At 39.1% G+C, this 21,662-nt stretch overlaps 1 protein-coding gene across 17 annotated transcripts in view; it reads left to right on the forward strand.

Moving 5' to 3' along the window:
- Positions 1 to 1,409: 1,409 nt before the first annotated feature.
- kiaa1109 (KIAA1109 ortholog) overlaps positions 1,410 to 21,662 on the forward strand; it is a 58,029-nt gene continuing 37,776 nt past the window's right edge. For 12 of the 17 annotated variants that reach the window (XM_065297055.1, XM_065297056.1, XM_065297064.1 and 9 more), the window contains exons 1-34: positions 1,410 to 1,547; positions 5,724 to 5,835; positions 5,918 to 6,034; positions 6,113 to 6,191; positions 6,335 to 6,399; positions 6,571 to 6,745; positions 7,465 to 7,546; positions 7,689 to 7,882; positions 8,950 to 9,029; positions 9,150 to 9,297; positions 9,381 to 9,537; positions 11,655 to 11,733; positions 12,227 to 12,318; positions 12,542 to 12,659; positions 12,738 to 12,893; positions 13,783 to 13,880; positions 14,045 to 14,226; positions 14,317 to 14,423; positions 14,774 to 14,967; positions 15,083 to 15,292; positions 15,502 to 15,639; positions 15,732 to 15,908; positions 16,052 to 16,180; positions 16,333 to 16,452; positions 16,534 to 16,814; positions 17,006 to 17,250; positions 17,332 to 17,527; positions 17,664 to 18,462; positions 18,548 to 18,618; positions 18,709 to 18,885; positions 19,081 to 19,201; positions 19,284 to 19,430; positions 20,935 to 21,056; positions 21,398 to 21,582. In XM_065297055.1, coding sequence (XP_065153127.1) covers positions 5,736 to 5,835; positions 5,918 to 6,034; positions 6,113 to 6,191; positions 6,335 to 6,399; positions 6,571 to 6,745; positions 7,465 to 7,546; positions 7,689 to 7,882; positions 8,950 to 9,029; positions 9,150 to 9,297; positions 9,381 to 9,537; positions 11,655 to 11,733; positions 12,227 to 12,318; positions 12,542 to 12,659; positions 12,738 to 12,893; positions 13,783 to 13,880; positions 14,045 to 14,226; positions 14,317 to 14,423; positions 14,774 to 14,967; positions 15,083 to 15,292; positions 15,502 to 15,639; positions 15,732 to 15,908; positions 16,052 to 16,180; positions 16,333 to 16,452; positions 16,534 to 16,814; positions 17,006 to 17,250; positions 17,332 to 17,527; positions 17,664 to 18,462; positions 18,548 to 18,618; positions 18,709 to 18,885; positions 19,081 to 19,201; positions 19,284 to 19,430; positions 20,935 to 21,056; positions 21,398 to 21,582 — 5,341 coding nt within the window. In that variant the 5' untranslated portion in view covers positions 1,410 to 1,547; positions 5,724 to 5,735. The remainder of the gene's footprint in view (positions 1,548 to 5,723; positions 5,836 to 5,917; positions 6,035 to 6,112; positions 6,192 to 6,334; positions 6,400 to 6,570; positions 6,746 to 7,464; positions 7,547 to 7,688; positions 7,883 to 8,949; positions 9,030 to 9,149; positions 9,298 to 9,380; positions 9,538 to 11,654; positions 11,734 to 12,226; positions 12,319 to 12,541; positions 12,660 to 12,737; positions 12,894 to 13,782; positions 13,881 to 14,044; positions 14,227 to 14,316; positions 14,424 to 14,773; positions 14,968 to 15,082; positions 15,293 to 15,501; positions 15,640 to 15,731; positions 15,909 to 16,051; positions 16,181 to 16,332; positions 16,453 to 16,533; positions 16,815 to 17,005; positions 17,251 to 17,331; positions 17,528 to 17,663; positions 18,463 to 18,547; positions 18,619 to 18,708; positions 18,886 to 19,080; positions 19,202 to 19,283; positions 19,431 to 20,934; positions 21,057 to 21,397; positions 21,583 to 21,662) is intronic. The other 5 variants (XM_065297057.1, XM_065297063.1, XM_065297070.1 and 2 more) reach the window with 1 other exon arrangement.

Here is a 21,662-nt window from a genome sequence, read left to right on the forward strand (position 1 = left end):
ACAACTGGCCCCAAAATAGCTTCAGGGTGGAAGAAGTTAAATGTGTGCATTTGCTACTTTAAAAATGCATATTAAACTTGTTAACAATTCGTTTTTTTTTTCTTTTTAGATTTAGATTTATTCCTGGTCCGAAATCTGAGTTATAAAAAATTTTCCTGTGTGACTCTGTAGCCATCACATCCAGATAATATGCACGCAGTTATTTCATGTACTACGGCTTTTGATCAGTAACTCTTTCCATGCATTTGAAAAAGCAACACTCGTCAAACATAATATCTATACATATTCTTTATAATCATAAAAATACCTGAAAAGGTTTGAAGAAAAACAATATAAATATATCCTTAAGCCATTTCCTGGAGGTGCGTGTGTGGTTCTTCGTCTCCAGCGCATAATGAGTTTCTGGACTAGAACGCCCTCTGGCTTTTGGATGTAGCGCCATTTCACCGTATTTCATTGAAAAGCATAGCAAGCATCATCGGCCAATTTATAGATGCACCCCAGTGTCTCCGTCTACCAACCTTGTTTTGCCATGGTTTATGCATCTGATGGAAGACAAACCATTTCTCTAATCATGTTGCTCTTTATTTTATACCTGGTTACTCTTGGTATACTTCTTGTGTTTCATGTTTAATTAATTTTTCTTTTAAGCAAAATACACTTGTTGTTATTTTCCAAATTATTTGTTATATAAACAAATGATTTACATAAAGTTATTACCATGCTTATCAATTTTGTAATAACCAGTTTTTCTGGACCTATGAAAATGATGAGAATTCAGATTTGGACCTTTGAATGTAAACTTTGAGAACCCCTGCCTTACATAGATTTTCAATGAAGGGTCAGAAAGCTCTCGGACTAAATATTAAACATCTTAAACTGTGTTTCCAAAGATGAACGGAGGTCTTACGAGTTTGGACCGACATGAGGGTGAGACAAGGACATTATTTTCATTTTTGGCTAAACTATCTCTTTAAGGCAAACCTTTTATCAGCAAATTTCATGTTATTCCCACTTAGTGTACGTAGTACACTACAGCTGGATAATTCTTGTTTTAAAAAATTCTGCTTTAAGAAAATATCTTTTAAATAAAATATATTTCGTTATATTCGTTTTAAATACATCCTTTAGTATTTTTTTTAACATTTTTATATATTTTTTTAAATAACGTTATGTCAGGCTTGAATTTCTCTGGTAGAAAAAGGTTTTCAATGTTTTTTCTTCTGCTTGTTGACACTTCATGATGTACTTGATCCCTTCTTTGGTTAAGCGCGACACAATTACTCTAATTGTTATTGGCTACATTCCATGTCACTCACGCCAAGGTTCTATGAACTCGCTCTCTGATTGGCTCTGTTATCCAAAACATATTTCTGATTGGTTAAGGTTGACACATGACGCCCAAACAGGAAGCACAAGCGCTGCCCGTGTACATACTCCGGAAAAGAAATCCTTAGTTTGAGAAATGGGTTTAAGAGGAGTATATACGAGAACATCTCTGAAGATCATGGCAGCGTGAAATGTAATCGCACACTCTACAAGGCGAGGTTAGTACATCGCATGTCTCTATACAAATCCCGTGTGTGTTTGATAACTAGCTGCGGCCTATACTATACAGCAGAGATTGAGCGAGATCTGCCTCCTGGATCACCTGCTGAGCTCAAATGAACACCCATTCTATTCTTTACATTTAAACTGCACTGTAGACTGACCAACACACCTTACACATATCTGTTCTTTCTGTTGATTAACATCTAGCGGCTTGTCTCCAAATTCCACGCGCTAATGCTTTACTTATACTTCCCATCAGTATCGTATTGTGTAAATGTTACCATTTAGACAGTTAGGTTAATATAGTTTATCCTGTTGGTTTCTCTAATGTAGACAGACTATTTACATTGAGTTGAATTATTGTAGAGTTATTATTAAGTACTTTGTACACTCTGTACAGTGATCCAGCTGTCACACAGAGATTTACATTTACATTAATACATTTGGCAGACGCTTTTGTCCACAAAGTTCATTCAGTTCTCATATCTTATCAGTATGTGTGTTCTCTGGGATCGAACCCATCACCTTTTAACTCTACTAGCGCAATTCTGAGCTTTAGTAAGAAATAATGTACTCCATTATTGTGTAACATGTTTTACTTCTGCCCAAAAAGTTCATGAGATGAACTGACTGTCCTGTATTCTTTTTGAATGACTTGTTTGGTTGGTGTCACATATGTTTTGGTAGAGCATTTGTGTCACAGTGCCTTTGATGTTAATGATAACTAACTCATTAGACTCTCGGCTGACACTGGACTATAGAGTTGCAAAGGTGTTGACATCTCTCTTTCAGTTTCATTTTGATTGTCACATTAATAGTTAATTTACTGCCAATTATTTTAACCTGGAGGCCTTGGCTCGTCATTTGATACCTCGGACCTCTTGTGTAAATAAATATAGGGTTACAAATTTTACTTTAAAAAGAAGTTACATTTGATTTTTCCTCTTAAGCAAAGTATAAGCATTGCTAAGTGCTTGCTAAGAATGCAACAATGTATCGGCCGTCAATTTTTTTTTGGCCAAGTTTTGATCCATTTATAACCATCGGCATAGTGATCCATGTGACTGTTACATTCAGATTGTATTCAGGTCCTTTAACTATGATTCTTCCAACAAACTGGTAATTCTGAATGGCCTGACACGGGGATTAAGCAGATTTGAAGCTGGAGTATTTGATGAACCTGTAATATGTGCCGAGTGTATTCAGTTATTATCATTATTTCATTTTTGATAGCGCTGGTGTTTCGCTTCAAATACAACCGTTTTGCAAAGTGTCACCATAAAATCTGTCTCTTAAAATGTTTATTTGTAAGTTAAATGGATCCTTTCCAGTTTCAGTGAAATTATTTGATGATGCAGCAACAGCGGAAGATGCAACTAGCTAGTATACCTAAAAGTATGGCCTTTTTTCGATATGCGTTTTTGTCTGTCCTTGCGTTTTTGTGGACTTGTGAAACGGCTAGTTAAAAACATTTTCAAAACAGTTATCTGTTTTATCAACAAATTTCAAATAAGTGATGCATACCTTTATCAGCAAACAGTTGTTTGTTAAACTCGGTATTGTATTAGCAAAAAATATATATATGTAATTGGTGCATGGTTACTTTTTGCATTAGAAACATCCTGCTTTTTAAAACGTCTTCACTTGGTTTTTGTTCAGAGGATAACATGCCACAACTAATCTGAGGAATTCTGTTCATTGCTGCAAAATCCAGCTATTTATCGGGCATTCCCATCTAACTAACACACACCGCAGTCACACTGTAACCCTTTTACAATATAACGTAGGCTTTGAAAACAGGCTGTTATTGACGGCTGGAGCTGTTAAAAACTTTTTTGGCTCGACAGCACACCAGCAGCTTGTAGCAAAGCACTGTTGTTATGTCACAAGAAAAGCGAGCAAAAATGCTTCTTTTTAAATGTCACACAGTGGGTGGATATGGTTATAAAACCAAATAATGACCATTTCTAAGATTAGTCTATTTTAATTTGAGCAAAAATATATAGTTTTTGTCCCATAGATCCATGCAATGTAAACTGCACCAAGTTATTTTGCTAAGCTATGTTACCACATCATTTACTGAAAGGGTGACAAAAGGGAAGTTGTTTCTTTCTTCAGACACATTGCACGTCTTCTCTTATTTATGGTAAACATCTTTACAAGGGTTAGATTCAAGCTTTAAATCAGACAGAGTCATCCGATACTAGGGATAAATGTCACCCGCAACACTGATATTGGCCAGAATTGCTCTCCTCTTGTGTGGATTACGATGAAAGATTTGTCTCGAAGTTGATATTCAACAAACCATATCAGTGATACACTATCTTTTCTTTATCTTACAATAAGCGTGATGGTTTGATCCCATTATTTGTTGTTACTCGCATTTTCTGTCTTGCTGTATCTTCGCATTTGAAAATAATGTCGCTTATTGAAATTTGTTCTGGTAAAACCTGTAATGTCAGAATCTAGAAGTATTGTCAGCTCGTAGATCACTACTGGCTAGTGCATTATTTATTTCTCTTGTCTGATATTCCTCTTTCATCCACTGTCTGCATTTTATTCACCCTCTTTGTTCTTGGCCAGTGATTTTCTCTTGACACTTCAGTTTAGCCTCTGGCAAGTGCTGTAGGGGAAAAAAAACATAGGTTTGGTTTTTGTTTCACTGTACACTGTATTTTAATTTAGAGAGCTTATTCATTACAATTATATTACAGCTCCAATTAAAAGGCTAACACTTAATAGAGTACAGCAACACCTAAAACAACATTATTTTGTGAAATGCAATGTGTTTACGCAGTTTATTGTTCAAAAAACTTATTATCTCCGAAATACTGTACATTGTTATTGTTCCACTATGCCCCGCCTTTTAGAAATGTGTCGATTTGTACAAAGCTTATCATTATGAAAACTGAGGTGTGCTCCTATTGGCTGTGATTCAGAAGCAGGGGCAGAAAATGTGCATGGAGTCCACGTCAACAGGATGTGGAAGTAAACGGTTGCCTTCCATCCTTAAGCTCATTGTAGTCCAAGAAAAGAGATTTCAGTTGAAGATGATAACTGATAGTAATAGCCTTTGGGATTGTAATAGGGATGGGGATTGTATACAAAACTATATTATCAGGAGTGTATAAAGACCTTTTTATAATGAACCGTTATGTTTTTATTACCTTAGAATAAAATATAACCTAGAGTTTGTAACAGTTCATTGAATATTATTTTGGCTTTGTCTACATTTTTTACAGTTTTTAATATTAATTTGACATTTCCATCACAGGTCTGTCACAACTTGTTTAAATTAAAATATTTTCTTTCCAAGTGCGATGAGAACAAAATTTACTTAAGATAATATTAAAAAGTATTTCTTTATTCAATGTTAGAGAGACTTCAAATCCAATAGTGGAACTTTTGGAGTGTATTTGGAGAGTTTGGTTGTTCGGGATCATTTCATTTTGGTTTATTCACATTGTAAGTGATTTTCAGGAATTTGTGCGTGCATTTACACACATGCTGTAAAGACATGTGACATGCATTGTATTTGCAATTGTGCATTTGGTGAATTTTATCCGCAGCTTCTTAAGTTTGCTTATTATTTTTAGTTTTGCATATAGCTCCATGATCTCTGCTTTATTCCAGTTTGCACACTTGCACACTTTTTTATTGTGGATGTTGAGCTGCATTTAAAACAGCAGTGTCTATAATGTATTGTTGCGATGACACGCATGTTCTCGCTACGACACGCCCCTTCTGGCATTGTTTCTGCGTTCACACAAAGAAAGCACACTGGCCATTTTATGGGACTTTTCTTGGATCAACATGCTTTGTGAATAGAGTTTTTGAATGCTTCAAAAATTAAACCTGATGCTTAGTGAGATCCAACATGGGCAACTGACTAAGGACAGTTGTCGCCCCACCCCACCTTGCTCACTAGGCTCCTCTCTTCTTCTCTGTCACCCATGCCTACAGTATTTAAGTTGCCTTCAAAATGGTTCTGAGAGAGACCATTTTAAACAGTTTCAAATAAATGAATTCATTTTAAGTGAATTATATTTAAGGGCTATTAACAAACAAATTGTCACTTGTAAATAGTCCAATGATTGTACCTTATGTGTGTGCCTTTAATGTGAATACTGTTTAATTTGATGTTGACTGATGTATGTTGGACTCCTTTACAGTGGGGTGTAACCATGGACATCAAATCCAACAACAACAACACTTTCCCTAGTTATGTTGATATAGATGACTATCTCAACAAACACAACTCCAACTTTGTGTGGCTTCTTGTGGGTAAGTGGCCATTTGATGTGATTTCAAGTTGATGACAGTAATTTAAGCACCCCTAAATTGTGTTTGTAATTTTTTTTCACAGCCACTATTATGTCATGTGGATGGATCATCTACTTGACATACTACAATTCCCGCAATATCGGGTTCATCCTCACTCTCATCATTAACAGATTATATAAGAAAGGATACATACACATAGGTAAGTTAGCCTTACTGCTGTTTTTTTTTGTTTATTTGTTTATTTTTTAATGACTTCTGCTTTGTGTGTGTTTGACAGGTTCATTTTCATTCTCCGTGCTCTCGGGCAAGGTCATGTTCAGAGATGTCTATTACGTTAATGAAGACATGTCTATCAGGTTGGGTGCAATATAACTCAAACCCGTTGTCTTTTTTCTACTTCCTGTTTCTTTATCTTTTTTCATGTACCATTGTCTGTGTTTTCTTTCTTCATTAATGGGAGATGTTTGCTTTTAATTACGTTGTAAATCATTTCTTCCAGAATTCAAGATGGTTTGCTCATATTTCGATGGTGGAAGTTGTACAACCCCAAACAGAAACAACATGGTCAGTGTGAAAAACAATAATAGAGACAGTTTTGTTTTTTCACAAAAATGTATCCTGATATTTTGAAAAATATTTGCTTTTTACCTCAATATAGGTTTAAATGCTGTTTTACAGTAGTAACATGATTCATTATTGTTGGGGGTTAAAGTAATTTTTAAACTGGGATTGCAGATCCGAAGGCTGAGACACGACTCTATGTGACGTTTAATGGCTTTGAGTTCCATGTGTATAATCGCACTGAGGTGTACGCCCGGCTACAAGAAATATTTGGCCTGGATCCCACTCTCATCCCACACAAAAGTGATGAGGAGAAAGGTCGAGAGCAGAGAGATACACCACTAGAGAGGTAATCTTACTACTCAACACAGATCTGTTAATATTATTTATGACACAAAAGTTTAAAGATGATTTCTTTTATCATCTTAAAGGGACACTCCACTTTTTTGGAAAAATATGCTAATTTTCCACCTACCCTAGAGTTAAACATTTGATTTTTACCATTTTGGAATCTGTTCAACTGATCTCCGGGTCTCGATATTTTTCCTATTTAAAACGTGACTCTTCTGTAGTTACATCGTGTGCTAAGACAGACGGAAAATTAAAAGTTGCGATTTTCGTACGGCAGCAAAGTCCTTGATTATTACGCCAGAATGAGAGTATAGCTCCTAGCCATATCTGCCTAGATTAGAAAATTGCAACTTTTAATTTTCCGTCTGTCTTAGTACATGATGTAACTACAGAAACGTCAAGTTTTAAATAGGAAAAATATTGTGATGCTAATGGTCTAATCAGATTCAATGAATTATGCTGAACTATGCTAAAAAGGTACCACCAGACCCAGATATTAGCTGAATGGATTCCAAAACCGTAAAATTCAAATATTTAGCATTAAGGGAGCTGGAAAATGAGCATATTATCCCAAAAAAAGGTGGAGTGTCCCTTTAATATTCAGAGATTGCGCTATATTCAAAATATTCAAAACATTGTCTGTCACTGATAAATCATACAATGAAATAAAGCAATAGTACTTCATATCTTATCCTAATAATTGTGTTGTTTTTGAAGTGTTAACATCAAAGCTGAAACTCAGGAGCCATCGTCCTCATGGAGGTCTCTCATCCCTGTCATCAAACTCAACATCAGCACAGTGAGTAGCTCATTCAATTCATTCCTCTCAAAACAACATTACAGCTCCATGTCACACAATACCCATTTAATGTGCTCACAATCTAAACATATGCGTCACAAATGATAAAGTGGACGTGTCTCTTTTCTTCTTTTACCCCCAGGGTCGTGTAGCGTTTGGTAATCACTATCTTCCTCAGACCCTTTGTATGAATTTTGATGATGCCTTCCTGACATATGCCACCAAACCACCCAGCAGCCACCTGGATCAGTTCATGCACATTGTGAAAGGCTCTCTGGAGAACGTCCGTGTCATGTTGGTGCCCAGCCCTCGATACCTGGGCCTTCAAAACGATGAGTACGTCAGATAATCTCTATCAGATGTGATTCAGCTTTCTGATAACCCGTGAAATGTAGTTATTTAACTGGGAGTCCAAATAGCGATACATTATTTAAATAACATTATGATGCAGGTGGTGACATTGTATATAAAAAATAAAGTGAGTATATCAGACATGTTCACAAGGGGTGTCGATGCCTGACAGAGGGCGTGTCTGATGCTTGGAACTGATGTTTCTATTATGGTGACAATAGCCAATCACATTGGACTTGAACACAACACAAAAGGGCAGCTGGTTTTTTATACCAAATAGTTTTACTCGTGTAGTTATTCTTAATATTCTGCAAAAGCTTAGTCGATATGGTGCCCGCCCACTTTGCAAGTGTCTGCAGCTGGGTACTTGCATAAAGGTGATCTCATTTGTTGACGCCTGTGTTGTTGCATAAACAGTTTAAAAAAAATTAACTTCTGCTGTAAGCAACTCCAGTGATGCGATGGACCCACAATCCATTTCAGCAGCGCATAATGTCGTCCATTTAAAGTAAATGAGAAGTCTTAATGCAGATGAGTGTACCGTAAGTGGTAATGTAACCTCTATGGCACGTGCACATGAAACAAATTGGCTAAGAATATAGTTTGTATGCATTAAGTTCAATAATTCAGCAAAATTTTAATCGTTTGGTTCACTGCAAAGATGAATTCGTTTTACACTCGTGTCTTCTGGTATCACAAAAATAATTATTATAAAGGGTTATAAATGGGCTGTTATGAATGCAAGGCCTATTTGAATTAGCGCCGGAGTCATTTGTAATAGTTACTTGCTCTCTGTTGTGCAAGTACATTTTCATTCAAAATAATATTAACATGAAGACCTGAACACACTGTAAGAGCATTAATCTTTACATTAATGGATTGGATTTTCCCCTTAATGTCATTTGTAATTGAGCTGAAAGAAAGCGTGACTGTATTGCTGTAATGAATTAGTGTGTTAAAGGATTAGTGTTTGTCAACTGCTCAATAGGGTAATGATTACCGATAGTAATGTAGCAGTTTGTTAAAAAAAAAAAACGATTTTCTGTCCTAAGACCTCCTAGGCTCATGGGTGAGGGCTTTGTGGTCATGCAGTCAAATGATGTGGACATTTACTACTACCAGGATGAACCAGGTATTCAAATTGTTTGTTGATCTGTTGGTATTCTTGCATGTAAAAACCTTGTTAGTAACATTTAATAGAGCTGTTCAACCTGGAAGACTATTAAGCCATTGATTTGTTTTTGTATTGTAGGTTTAGTACCAGAGGAACTTGAAAATGGAGAAACGGAGGCCTGTTCTGAAGACACCAAGTTACAGGACTTGCCTCCATGCTGGGGTCTGGACATTGTGTGTGGAAAAGGAACAGATTTTAACTACGGTCCATGGGCTGACAGACAGAGGTACTCCATATCATTGATATGATTGTAGTCGTGTTTCTCTTTGATCTGTTTCTCATTTCGTAATTTTGACTCCGCCCATGCAGAGACAGCCTATGGAAGTTCTTCTTGCCAGCAGACTGTCAGGCAATGAAAGTCAGCGAAGTTCCCACACCAGGCAAACCGCGACAGATCCTTGCCTTTGAGCTGCGTATGAACATCATAGCAGATGCTACTATAGACTTGCTATTCACCAAGAACAGGGTATTTAAACTTTTACTCACCTCCTTAATTAATGTGTGATTCTTTGTAGCGGCAACATTTATAAAAGTCACACTTTCGTACACTGTAAAAATGCAGCATGAAGTTTAAAAGGTACTTATCGTCCGAGGAATGTAGTATATGGCCATGCATGAAAAAGTGCTTTAACTATTAAACTGCCAATATGCTAATAATGGCAATGGTTAAATGGTTGTGGATTGACGCGAAAAAGTGTCATTTTACAATAAAATCATAAATTTGACGCCATGTGTGTTTCAAACAGTCATGACTTTGAGCAATGAAATATTTTAAAACACACTGTACCAGAAGACTGCGCTGTCTTTCACTCTCTGCCCAGCATTAAATGAATCCTCATCTTGAGAGAAACAGATACATCTATAAATCTAAATATTATGCTTAAATATTATGCTTGAAGGAAAAAACGATCGACTGTATCATGATGTCAATCACTGAGTGAATTTTTTAATTTTATCGTAAAACTTAAAGGAGACATATCATGCTAAATCCACTTTCTTGGCTCTTAAATGCATTTTGTTGTATATTTGTAGTGTTTATAAGTACATAAAAGTTGAAATTAGTCTCTTCAGGTGCTTTGTTGATATCTTTATATTCTGTTTTGGTCATATTTTCCAACCGGTTCTGATTTTTCTATTATCTATTACGTTTTTTGAACAATTACGTCACAGTATTTGCAGCGGAACTGCTAAATAAGGACATCGACTTCCAGCCCAACACTACGAGCAATCCGCCATTTTATATTTCTCGCTGCGATATTGTAGTCCAAGCTCAAGGATGCAGAAGTTACGAGAGCGTAAGAAATGTACTCACATCTGTGGATAAAGTCATTTTTGTGTGCCCGAGGCACTTTAAGGATAACTACTTCACCAATCTCCGCCAGTATAAAGAAGGATTTGCCGATAGACTTCGTCTGATTGAGGGGTCAATTACTTCTTTCTTTGGAGACGACGAGCAGAGCACTTCGGTAAGCAGTTTATAACTTAAAGTAAAAAAGTAAAGTACACGGGTGGTCATGGTTTAGCAGTGCTGTTTCTCACTCCGAAGGCTGCAGCCTGCGGAGATCGCTTTTGGGCATCAAGCCTGGTTTAAGTTAACTGAGCATCACATTTGCAAGTCATGAGCATATTACAACAACTTACGATTAACTAAGAATAATAGTAAACTTTATAATTGTTAATATTCTGAAATAAGACCGTCTTGATTACGTATGCAGCCTAGATATGCGACCTCCGGAGGCTGCAGCCTCACACCATTGCGATAAGTTACCTCCATATGAAGACGTTGTTCTGCAGGTTTGTCGTCTTCATTTTCCTCTCAGTCCGTTTCCGACTCTGGCGCGAACATATAAGGCTGGATGGACAAGTCTTCCGTTGTTGACATTTTGTGAATAACGAGTAAATAAAAAGTTTCTGTGCAGCTAGATAATCGTATCTCTGCTATAAAACTACAAAAATGGCCGAACGGGGTGGAGTTTAACCGAGTGTCACCTCTGCAACCTGGGGAGGGGGCAGGGTATGACGTGCATTTAAAAAGACAGTACCAAAACGAGTTGCTCTCAGATGCACATCAGAAAAGGGGTAGAAAGGGGGCTATAATAATGAGGAATTCAGACCCAAGCATTGCAGTTTCGCTTTACATAGACCACAAATAGATGATTTATATGTAAAAAGGACAGATTTAAAAGCATGATATGTCTGCTTTAAGAGAAACATATTTTATAATGTGCCATGGGCTTTTTATGTCTATAATTGTGTACTGTGTCTATATCTGTCATTACACGGACCAGAACAGCACGAAAACAGTGTGGATTAAACAAATCACAGTTATATAAATTACAATGACTGTCAAAAAGCGTCTTGAAGGGGTTTTCTCATAAATGCATGTAAAATAAATTAATGTGAACTTGAGATTTTTATACTGTTATTAAACTGCACAGTATGTCCACATGCGGCAAACGCTCTCCTCACACTACGCATACGCGCTGCTCGCGCTTGCGGTGTGAAACCGGTGTTAAAGTGAACAATAGCTACTTCGTGATTTATTTCTTCTGTCCTTAACCCTTAATCGATCTGTCTTCACAGGAGACAAATGCAGTCCATGTGAATGTAGGAGCAGGTTCATATTTGGAGGTGAACATACCCATGACTGTTGGGGAAACTGGTAACTATCTGATTTCTGTAACTTTGTAATGTAAGAACTGCTATGTAATGAAAAAGAACTAGATAAGTTAGTGAGGGTGAGAGTGTTGAGGTAGCAACTTTGTTACTTGGAAATTTTATCTTAAATTATTGCTTGTAGCTTGGCATATTACAAAGCTGCAGTAAAACTCCTTTGTAAGTAATAAAGTAGTGCGAACAAAGTGCAGCTGATTTGCTGAATTGAATTACAGTACACTTCCCACTGTTATTTGATGGAGAGAGAAAGAATTTGTCTCTGCTTCTTTCACTGCAAAGCTGCAGACAACACATTTTGTAGTTTTACAAGTCTACTCTTAAGAAAATTAACTCATTACTAGATAAGCTGAAACACAACTCTTTATTACTTACTACTGGACACTGCTTGTCACATTATCATAAATAATATCAAGTATTATCCTTGCTATACAACAGTTGATATTGATTCTCATTGTGTTGTGTGTCTGTTTTTCTCTCAGGCTATTCTCCTACTGTTAAAGGTCAGTTATTACATGTGGATACCACCAGCAGCATGCAGTACAGGACACTGCTGGAGGCAGAGATGCTGGCTGTGAGTGCAGTGCATGGTTTTATATGTGTGTCAAAGTATGAGATCACACAGCTACATGACCAGTAGAAGATCTAATCTCAATAATTAAAGGGATAGTTTCTCACCCTCACATTGTTTTAAACCTGTATGAGTTTGTTTATTCTATTAAATAAAAAAGAAGATATATAGATAAATGATGGAGTCTTATTAATGTTAATGCGTGTTTCTATCACCTTCTCTTCAGTTCCATGTAATAGCCAGTTATCCTCGTGTGTGGAACATGCATCAGTCCTGGCAGTGTGAAATCGAGGTGTACAAAGCCACGTATCACTTTATCTATGCACAGAAGAACTTCTTTACTGGTAATGTCTCTCTTACCTGTAATGCACCGTGTGCTAACGCCTGTCCACCACCTGACCTCATATTATTCTGATCTATAGATTTAATCCAGGACTGGGCAAGTGACAGTGAACCAGACATCTACTCATTTGTCCCATATTCGTGGAAGTTTAAGGTACTCTTTCACCAGTTTGAGATGATTTGGGCCGCTAATCAACACAACTGGATCGACTGTTCCACCAAACAGCAGGAGAACGGTAAGCGAGTAGTTTTTTTACGACTAATAAAGCCTTAGACAACACTAATATAGAGTTATGTAGATGCTGTAAGAAAGCCAAGAAACAGAGGCTTTGTTTATAGTGTACCCAATTCCAGAGTGTTTTTCTGATCTGTAGGATCGTCTGTCCGCACCGTCTTTTAAAGGGGTCATATTATGAATTTTTTTTAAATGTAAAATAAATCTTTGGTGTCCCCAGAGTGTGTAAGTGAAGTTTAAGCTCAAAATACTCCACAGATAATTTATTATAGCATGTTAAAATTGCTCATTTGTAGGCCTGAGCAAAAGTGTGCCGTTTTTGGGTGTGTTGTTTAAAATGCAAATGAGCGAATGAAAAACAAACACTGATCACAATGATGGTGGTTTGTTGTAATTAAAACTCAATTGTGCTGTCAAGTCCTTCTTTTCTCCCTCTTACTCTCTGCACTAAATGGCAGTGCTGTGGTTGGATAGTGCAGATTAAGGGGGCGGTATTATTGTAATTCGCCTTGCTACCTACCTCACAAAACAGGCAAAATCTGAACGACCTTATTTTTCACATGCTTGCAGAAAATGGCATACTCAAATTAAGTTACTGGGTTGATCTTTATCACATTTTCTAGGTTGATAGAAGCACTGGGGACACAATTATAACACTAAAACATGAAAAAAAGTCAAATTTTCACGCTATGACCCCTTTAAACAAATGAAACTGGATCTGTTTGGTGAAAATGCTATAGACACCATGCCAATGGTTTTACATTCTTTAAAAATCAGACAACAAATGTTAGTGGCTGATACATTGATGCATCTCTAGTTTAAACCTCAGCATTACTTAAACAACAGATTTTCACAGTAACTAACACACTGCTTTTACTTCTTGTCTGCAGTGTATCTCGCTGCCTGTGGGGAAACGCTGAATATTGACTTCACTTTGCCATTTCACGAGTTTGTCCCGACCACCTGTAACACACGTTTCTGTCTGAAAGTGAGTGTACACTTGCAAACATTCAAACACATTTATCTATTATTTTGAATCATTTGTTTGATTAGGCAAAAAGTAACCGTTCTCCCAAAAATGAAAACTTTAAATGACATTAAAACACATGGTCAGTTGAATTGTCTATAAAAGAAGCTAAATCTCTGACACAGGCTGAGGACACAGACATGCGCTTGTGTCTGCCTGACTGTCACCCTAGTCGGTACGCTCTGCTCACCCTCGTGAAAGATTACCAGCACTGTAAGAGCCCACCAGACAGCAACATGCCACCAGAAGGACAAGGAGCTCCCCCTAAAAACAGCAAACCACGGTGGAGGAACATGACACACTTAGAGTAAGAGAGAATGCTTTCTTTATGTCTCTCCCTCTTTTGCTTTCTCTCATCAGGTTCTGTAGTGATTTGTTTGTATTTGTTTGTTTGTAGAGCTGGCTGGGTGGACTGCTGGAGCGTGCCAAATTTCATGTTGATTATAGACTACACCTGGCATCCCATCTACCCTCAGAAATCTGACCAGCAGCTCAAACAATCATGTGAGTGTATACCACACTAAACCATACAGTACACAAGCAGGTCAGGTTTATGTATACTATCAGACATTTCTAATCATTCTTTATTGTTGTGCTCATGTTTTAAAGTAATAGTTGGTTATTAAACAATGAATTAAAGGCATAGTTCACCCAAAAATTTTAATTAACCCATAATTTACTCACTCTCAAACCAGCCTCGATGTTTATGATTTTTTTTTGTTGACAAATACAGTTATATTAGAAAATGTCCTGAATGTTCCAAGTTTTATAATGGTAGTAAATGGTGCTTTTAATTTCAAGCCTCAAAAAGTCGGTATATCAGTCATTGCATTGACATGTTTTGATGTACACAGTGTCGGAAATAGAGGAATCCATGTTATCGGCACTGCGACCCCCAGAGCTCGTCCCACCTACACCTCCTCCACCTCGAGTCTCCTCTGACCCCAGCCTGCTGCCCCCAGACCGATTACATGTGGAGATGGAGCTGAGCTCAGACTCTCACATCACACTGTATGGTCCTCTGCTCAGAGCGCTTGTGTCCATCAAGGTGCACTTACATTCAAAGTCTCTTTTAATATACAGCGAAATATGTTTTATTTTTTTCATCATGAATTACAAGATAATAAATAGTTGTTCCTTAAATTTTATTTTTATCTGTATAGGAAAACTATTTTGGAGAGGATGACATGTACACAGACTTTGAGGAGTCTCTGTCCAGCCCTGTGATGAGCTCCTGCTCCTCCTCATTTGGCTGGCCTGGAGGGGGATTAGAAGAGAAGGGACCTAAAGACACACCCCACCCGCTTTCCCTACGGCCCTGGGATATCACCGTACTTATCAACCTGCACAAGATCCACGGACGCCTACCCACGGTTTGTTCCAGTCAAATGATAAAAGGCAGACTAGCAATTTATTACCACATCTACACTGCACACTGTTCTCGGGGGTATTTTTGTGCACGTTCACAACAGCAAAACAGCTTTAATTTTTTATAGCCCAGAAAACCAGGGCCTTAAAATGAACTTAGCTGCACCCTTAATGCTGTTTGCTAGCACTAATCTAGCATGTTTGTGTTTTGTAGCACTGCAGTAGTGATGGCCCGGAAGGTCCCACTGGCTTTCTTGAGCGTCTGTGTTTCGAGATGAAGAAGGGCTATAAGGAGACCATGTTACAGCTTGTTCTCTCTCCTCTACACGTGTTCGTCAGCGACAACTATCAGGTGAGAGGAAGTGATGTCATTCGTATTCTTGTAGGTGCTGGACTTCTCGCATTGCTTCTATCAACTATGCAATTTATTTTGTGCTCGCGTAGCGGCCTACGGTCGACGCTGTGTTGAGAGATGGGCATCTGAGCCTCTCAGGGTTGCAGATGAGAGCCCACGCCATGTTCTCTGCAGAGGGATTACCACCGGGCACAGACACGCTCGAATATGCCTGGCTCATTGATGTTCAGGCTGGAGCTCTCACTGGAAAAGTTACTGTTCCTCAGGTGACCGATTTGTTCATTTTGACACTGCAAAACTTTTTGTTTTGAGAGACCTGCCAATATGTGTGTTTTTGACAGCATGCCACAGTTGTAGTAAAGAAGAACCAGAATATAAATGAACAAAAATGTTTATGCTTGTTTTGTAGTGTGCATCCCTTCTGGAGTGGGGCGAGACCTTTGTTTTCCATGTGCTGTCTCGAGAGTTTCAGCTTGAACAGCCAAAATCATCTGTGACCTGCCAACATGGAGTTGATCGCAGAGTCTGTGATGCCAAGGTACAATGCCAACAGAAATGACAAAATATTGGTGTCAGCCACACAAAAAAAATGTGAAAACCCACCAATTAGTTTTTACTGTTTTATACATAAAATCGTCTGACATAGTGAAAAGAACATTTTGTGAAAATAAATATGGTCTTTGTGTGAAGAATGCAAAGCTGCCTGGCCCTTGTCGGACATCAGAGGATCTAAAGTACACCATGACTCGATTGACAGTTGATGGAGCCCAAATTTTCATTGTTGAACATGGCTGCGCGGCCAACATTAAGGTTAGTGATGGATGGTCAGTTGTATAGTCTTTCTAGTGCTGTTGACTTAAGTGTCGATGATTGTTGGTGTTTGTGTATCAGACTGGAGCGTTCCGGTTGGCCAACTGTAACTTGCACACAGCAGCTGTCGGTGAAGGTATCAGTGCCGTCCTCCAGGACGTTGTGATCGCTCAATTCATAGAGCAACAAGAAGTGGCCAGGCTCGGCCTTCCTCCTCCCCTCCTTCGGCGCTCACATTGGCTTGAAGCCGGCTCTGTGACCTTTAACCTCATCACCGCTGATGTTGCTTTGGCTGCTGACCATCCAGCCAAATATGAGGTCCAGAGACAATTCCTGGAGCTTCATGACATGAAAACTAAGAGGTTTGTGTATATCTTTCATAATTCAGGGTTATACCCTTCATATGAAAACCCAGCTTTTTGTGATTGGCTGTTTTCTACATAAAATCCTTTTACATAATGAACATTTTGTGAAAAATAACCTTGATATTTATTATATAGATTTAGAAAGGCTCTATGAATTTACCATGTTGGTGTGTGCATGTGCATGTTAGGCTTTGGTTCCTTTGGCCAGAGGAGAAATACAAGCGAAGCCGAAACCGCTGTGGATGTCTCGGTGGATGTCGCTTTTTTGGTGGCTCATTCGGAGGCCTGGACTTCTTTCGCCTGGAGGAAATCACGCCTTCATCAAGTTCGGCCTTTTCAAGCATTAATGTCGATAGTGACATGTCCTATGGCCAATCATTATTACATCCAGGAGAATGGATTGTCATGAAGGAAACTCCCAAACTGCCTGATGGTATAGATTTTTTTGTGTTGCTTTGTTGTATCTGTTGTAATTGAGTTATTGCTAACTGAAAGCTGATTGGTTGACATGCAGGGAAAGGCGTGGGTATTCGGAGAGACACCTGTTCTCCTGCTCCCGTGGTAGACATGGAGAAACGTGGCCAACACCTCAGCCTTCACGTACCTCCGCGCTCTCACAGCTCCGCCTCTTCCTCAGAGGAAAACTCATCGTCCAGTGCTGCCTTGCCTCTATTGGCTGGAGAGCGAGAGTCTCCCTTTCCCTCCACAGAGTGAGTCAGACCACATGTACTCTTTTAAATATTAAACATTTTACAAAAAAATATTCAATTTGTCTTATTAAATAAAATGTATACATATTATAAACATTTAATATACAATTTTCAACTGATTTTGTTTTTTTTACAGGTTAATGAATGTTGTAACCACTGACGGTCCTATTCCCGAAGTTCCACCTTTGCGCTCTCCCCTTCGTTCTCCTCTCAAACGTCAGGCCTCTGTCCAATCGGCACGGCTCGGCAGCACCAAGAGCCTATCAGCTGCAGTCTTCGCAGAGAAAGCCGCCCCTCCTGCTGGTGTGCAGTTTAGCAGCGAGGTTTCCCGTAGCGATGAAAACGTTCTGGACTCGCCGAGGCAAAGAAGAAGCTACGGATCTTTCCCTTTCACTCCATCGGCTGATTCCAGCACATTTCATCAGTATCGTTCAGTCGATTCCTCCATGTCCGTAGCGGATAGTGAGGCCTACTTTAGCGCCAATGAGGAGTTTGAGCCAATCAGCAGTGACGAAGGACCTGGTACTTATCCGGGGAGGAAACGTAGACGGAGACAACAGGGTCAACCTCACACGGAGCGCAGTCGGACCTCTATATACCATAGTGTGGAGGGACCACTGTCAATCAATGAGCCCCGCCCACCTCAACTGCCTAGCCACACCTCCCAAGCCTCATTTGTCTCTGCTCTTGGATTAGAAGAGGAGGGCTCGATTGAAACAGAAAAGGCGGAGCCTGGCCTTCTGACAACACAGCCACTTTTAATGACTTGTTACCAGAATTACCTAGCACACTATCATGTGTCGAACTGGTCGGTTAAGCAGCCAACTAATAAGAGGACATCAAAGTCATCGTTGCATCGCCCGCTTGACCTCGACACACCCACAAGTGAGGAGAGCTCCATCTCATTTGATCAGCTGTCCATCCCTTCTTTCAAGGTTTGTTTACTTATCATGACATGGAGTCATAAATCTGTAATGAATAAAATGTCTGAATTGAGATTTAATTTTTGCTCTTTTACAGATGGTGAAGGCGGGTTTGTCTGCTGGCTCATTATTGGACAGAGGAGTTCAGCTCATGGGAGATTCAAACGGGTAATATGAAACATCATAGCAAATTGGAAACATTGTTTTTGACATCAAGCAGACTTTACATTATTAGCATGGGTTGTTTTTGTTTATTAGCAGCACACCCTACACACCCCTGGACAAGCGGGCGATGGACAACACGGATGAGGACACGGTGACGGAGGACTGGACCCTTGATCAACCACTTGCCCAGACGAGAACCACAGCCATCGTAGAGGTCAAAGGAGCAGTCAATGTGGTCCTGACTCCTCTAGTAGCTGAAGCTTTAGACAGGTCAGACATCATCGTATTCTCGTCAAACGATAATCTACTCAAGGCCCACCCATTTGGACAGATGTGAAATGGCCAATCATGGACTAGCATAGAAAATAAATGCAGGGTGGTTGAAACTAACATTGCATTGATCACATTATCCACATGAATAAATAAATGTCAGAAGGTGAAATGCGTCTTTCTGGTACATTCCAGGTACATCGAGTCCATGGTTCATTTCGCCAGTATTCGCCATCCAGCATCAATCCTGGACGACCTGCATGGGAAAGTGCTAAATGAAGTGTATCAGATCAGCAAATCCACTGTCTCGGAGTCTGTAAGTGATCAGTAACAAGATGTATAGATGCAAGGGTACATTTACACCTTCAGGTGATCATGATGAATGTTGTGTTTACCAGAGTGCAGCAAAACCGGAGCACAAAATATCTAAGACTGAGGGCACCACACCCGGATCTCTGGGCTTGCCTCATGGACAAACTGATCTGTCAATCAAACCTGACAATGTGAAGATTAAAGGCTTACAAGCTAATGTCACTGTTCCGAAGGTACTTTTGTCTTTGTGTATGTGAGAGAGAAAAATAAGTGTTAAAATGCACGGAAAATGCACCCGGGATTGATTTTTTTATTTTTTTCATTCACACTGCCAATGATTTGCCGGAATCTGTGTGTCGTCACGCAGATAAGGTCCCGGAAAGACACGTGACCTGTTTAAAGTCCTGCACTTTCTTCTGCGAAGTGTCTGAAGTTTTGCTTATTATTTATTATTTCTCTTTAGAACCCACTCGTGTGCATTTTTGGAGCATGTGACGCACGTTCTATGCTGGTGAATGATCTCAGCAAAGTGGATATTTGAAAAGCTCCTCGATCTCCGCTTTAATCCAGTTTTCAGACATTTCTCATCGTGATTTTTTTAATGTGCATTCAAAACCCCTGTTTTGAGGAGCTGAACAATATATCTTGTTGGGATGACGCGCAGGCATTTTTGTTTATTATAAGCTCAAATAAGCATGTGATGCGAAATTCTTTTATGCTGCTGAATGATCTCCGCTTCAGCGCCGTAAGTGACGAGCTAACTTACCTGATATCTGCTTCAGTCCAGTTTGCTGACATTTCTCGCCTCGGATGATGATCTGCATTAAAATCTTGCGTTTTAAAGAGATGAACCATAACTTTATTGTTAATGACACACGCGTCCTCACTACGACACGCCCATTACGGCATTACGCGCATCTTATGGCGCTTTTCCATTGCATAGTACCCCACAGTTTGGTTTAGTTTGGGTCGGGTCAGCTTACTTTGGGGAGCTTTTCCATTGGGTGCAGTACGTAGTACCCGATACTTTTTTTCGTACCGCTTCGGTTGGGGTTCCAAGCGACCCGAGCTGATACCAAACGTGACGCGAAAACACAGTAGATCACTGATTGGTCTGAGAAAATCGTCACTACAGCGTCATCGCTATAATGTAGATTAGCTTTACCTGTGCTAGCTTGCGCTGTCTCGAACAAACATGTTGTCATCTGTGCTCTGCTATAAGTTCCCAAACTCCTTTTTAGCGATGAAAAACATCCACAGGTTGAGAATCAGGGACACCATAACAGTTTTTTCCAAACTTGCAGTTTGTGGCAGAACATTTGCGACGAGCACGTCAGCATTGTATGCTTAAATGCAACTTCAATGAGGCTTAGCTGAGCGCACATCTATTTGTGGTGGCCAATTTTAATTTTGTGGCGGACTGATAATCCCTATAATCCCTCCCACTGCGAAGTGATACCAAAGTCGATGGAAAAGCTAACCACGCCAAAGTGAGGTGAGCTGACCCGACCCAAACTAAACTAGACCGTGGGGTACTATGCAATGGAAAAGCGCCATTTCTAGGTCTTCTTTCCTGGAGCAATCCCAGAAAATTTACACGACGTGTTTGCGTTCACACAGAGGCTTGTCTGGCAATTTTACGGTTATTTTCTGGGATCAAAGTGCTGTCTGAATGAGGTTTTAGTGAATCTGTGTATGCTTGCTGGTAAATCTATGTGCATCTGTTTGTTTTTATAGGTAAATTTGTGTGTGCTTCAAGCATCAGTAGAAGAAGGTTTACCCTCAAATAAAAGTGTCACGCACGTCTCTCTTGTGGCCTTGTGCTTTGACCGGATCGCTACTCAGCTGCGCATGAATAGGTACAATTTCTGCCTTTTTGATTTATATACACCAATATAAACATTTTGGCCAATTGATAATAATTTTCTTTACAGCCAATAAGTCAATACATAATTTTCTTTAAATATTCTGCTTGAATAATCATATTAAAAGTCAATTTTATGAACTATTATCAACCTAATCAGACCAATATTGATGATTTTAAAACCTTTTAATATGAAGGTCGATACCAGTGTGGTCATCATCTAAATGTTCCTAAAGTGATATTGAACATGAAGGTCATTATGTAATTGAGAATGAAAGTTTGTTTGTAATATTAGTAGTTTGTACAGCCCAGACATCTGTAATGTGTGATATACAGGGGTATAGTGGAGGATCCAGAGAAGCCCTCAGTTATGATGGAGAAGTTCTCATCTGCATCTAAGATGGCTCCTCAGTCCAGCGGTTCTCTCCGCTCTAATGCTGGTATAGAGAAAGGCAAAGAGATTGCAGCCAGACTCAACATTCACCGCATACACAGTCAACTTCGTGGCCTTGACTTGTCAGGTAAACTTATACACGCATAATGAAAAATACCTGAATTTCTATTCAGTGAAGATTTGCAGAATTTGACCATGCAAACTGTT

The sequence above is a fragment of the Paramisgurnus dabryanus genome, chromosome 20 (genome assembly GCF_030506205.2).
Source record: "Paramisgurnus dabryanus chromosome 20, PD_genome_1.1, whole genome shotgun sequence".
Classification (NCBI taxonomy): Eukaryota; Metazoa; Chordata; class Actinopteri; order Cypriniformes; family Cobitidae; genus Paramisgurnus; species Paramisgurnus dabryanus.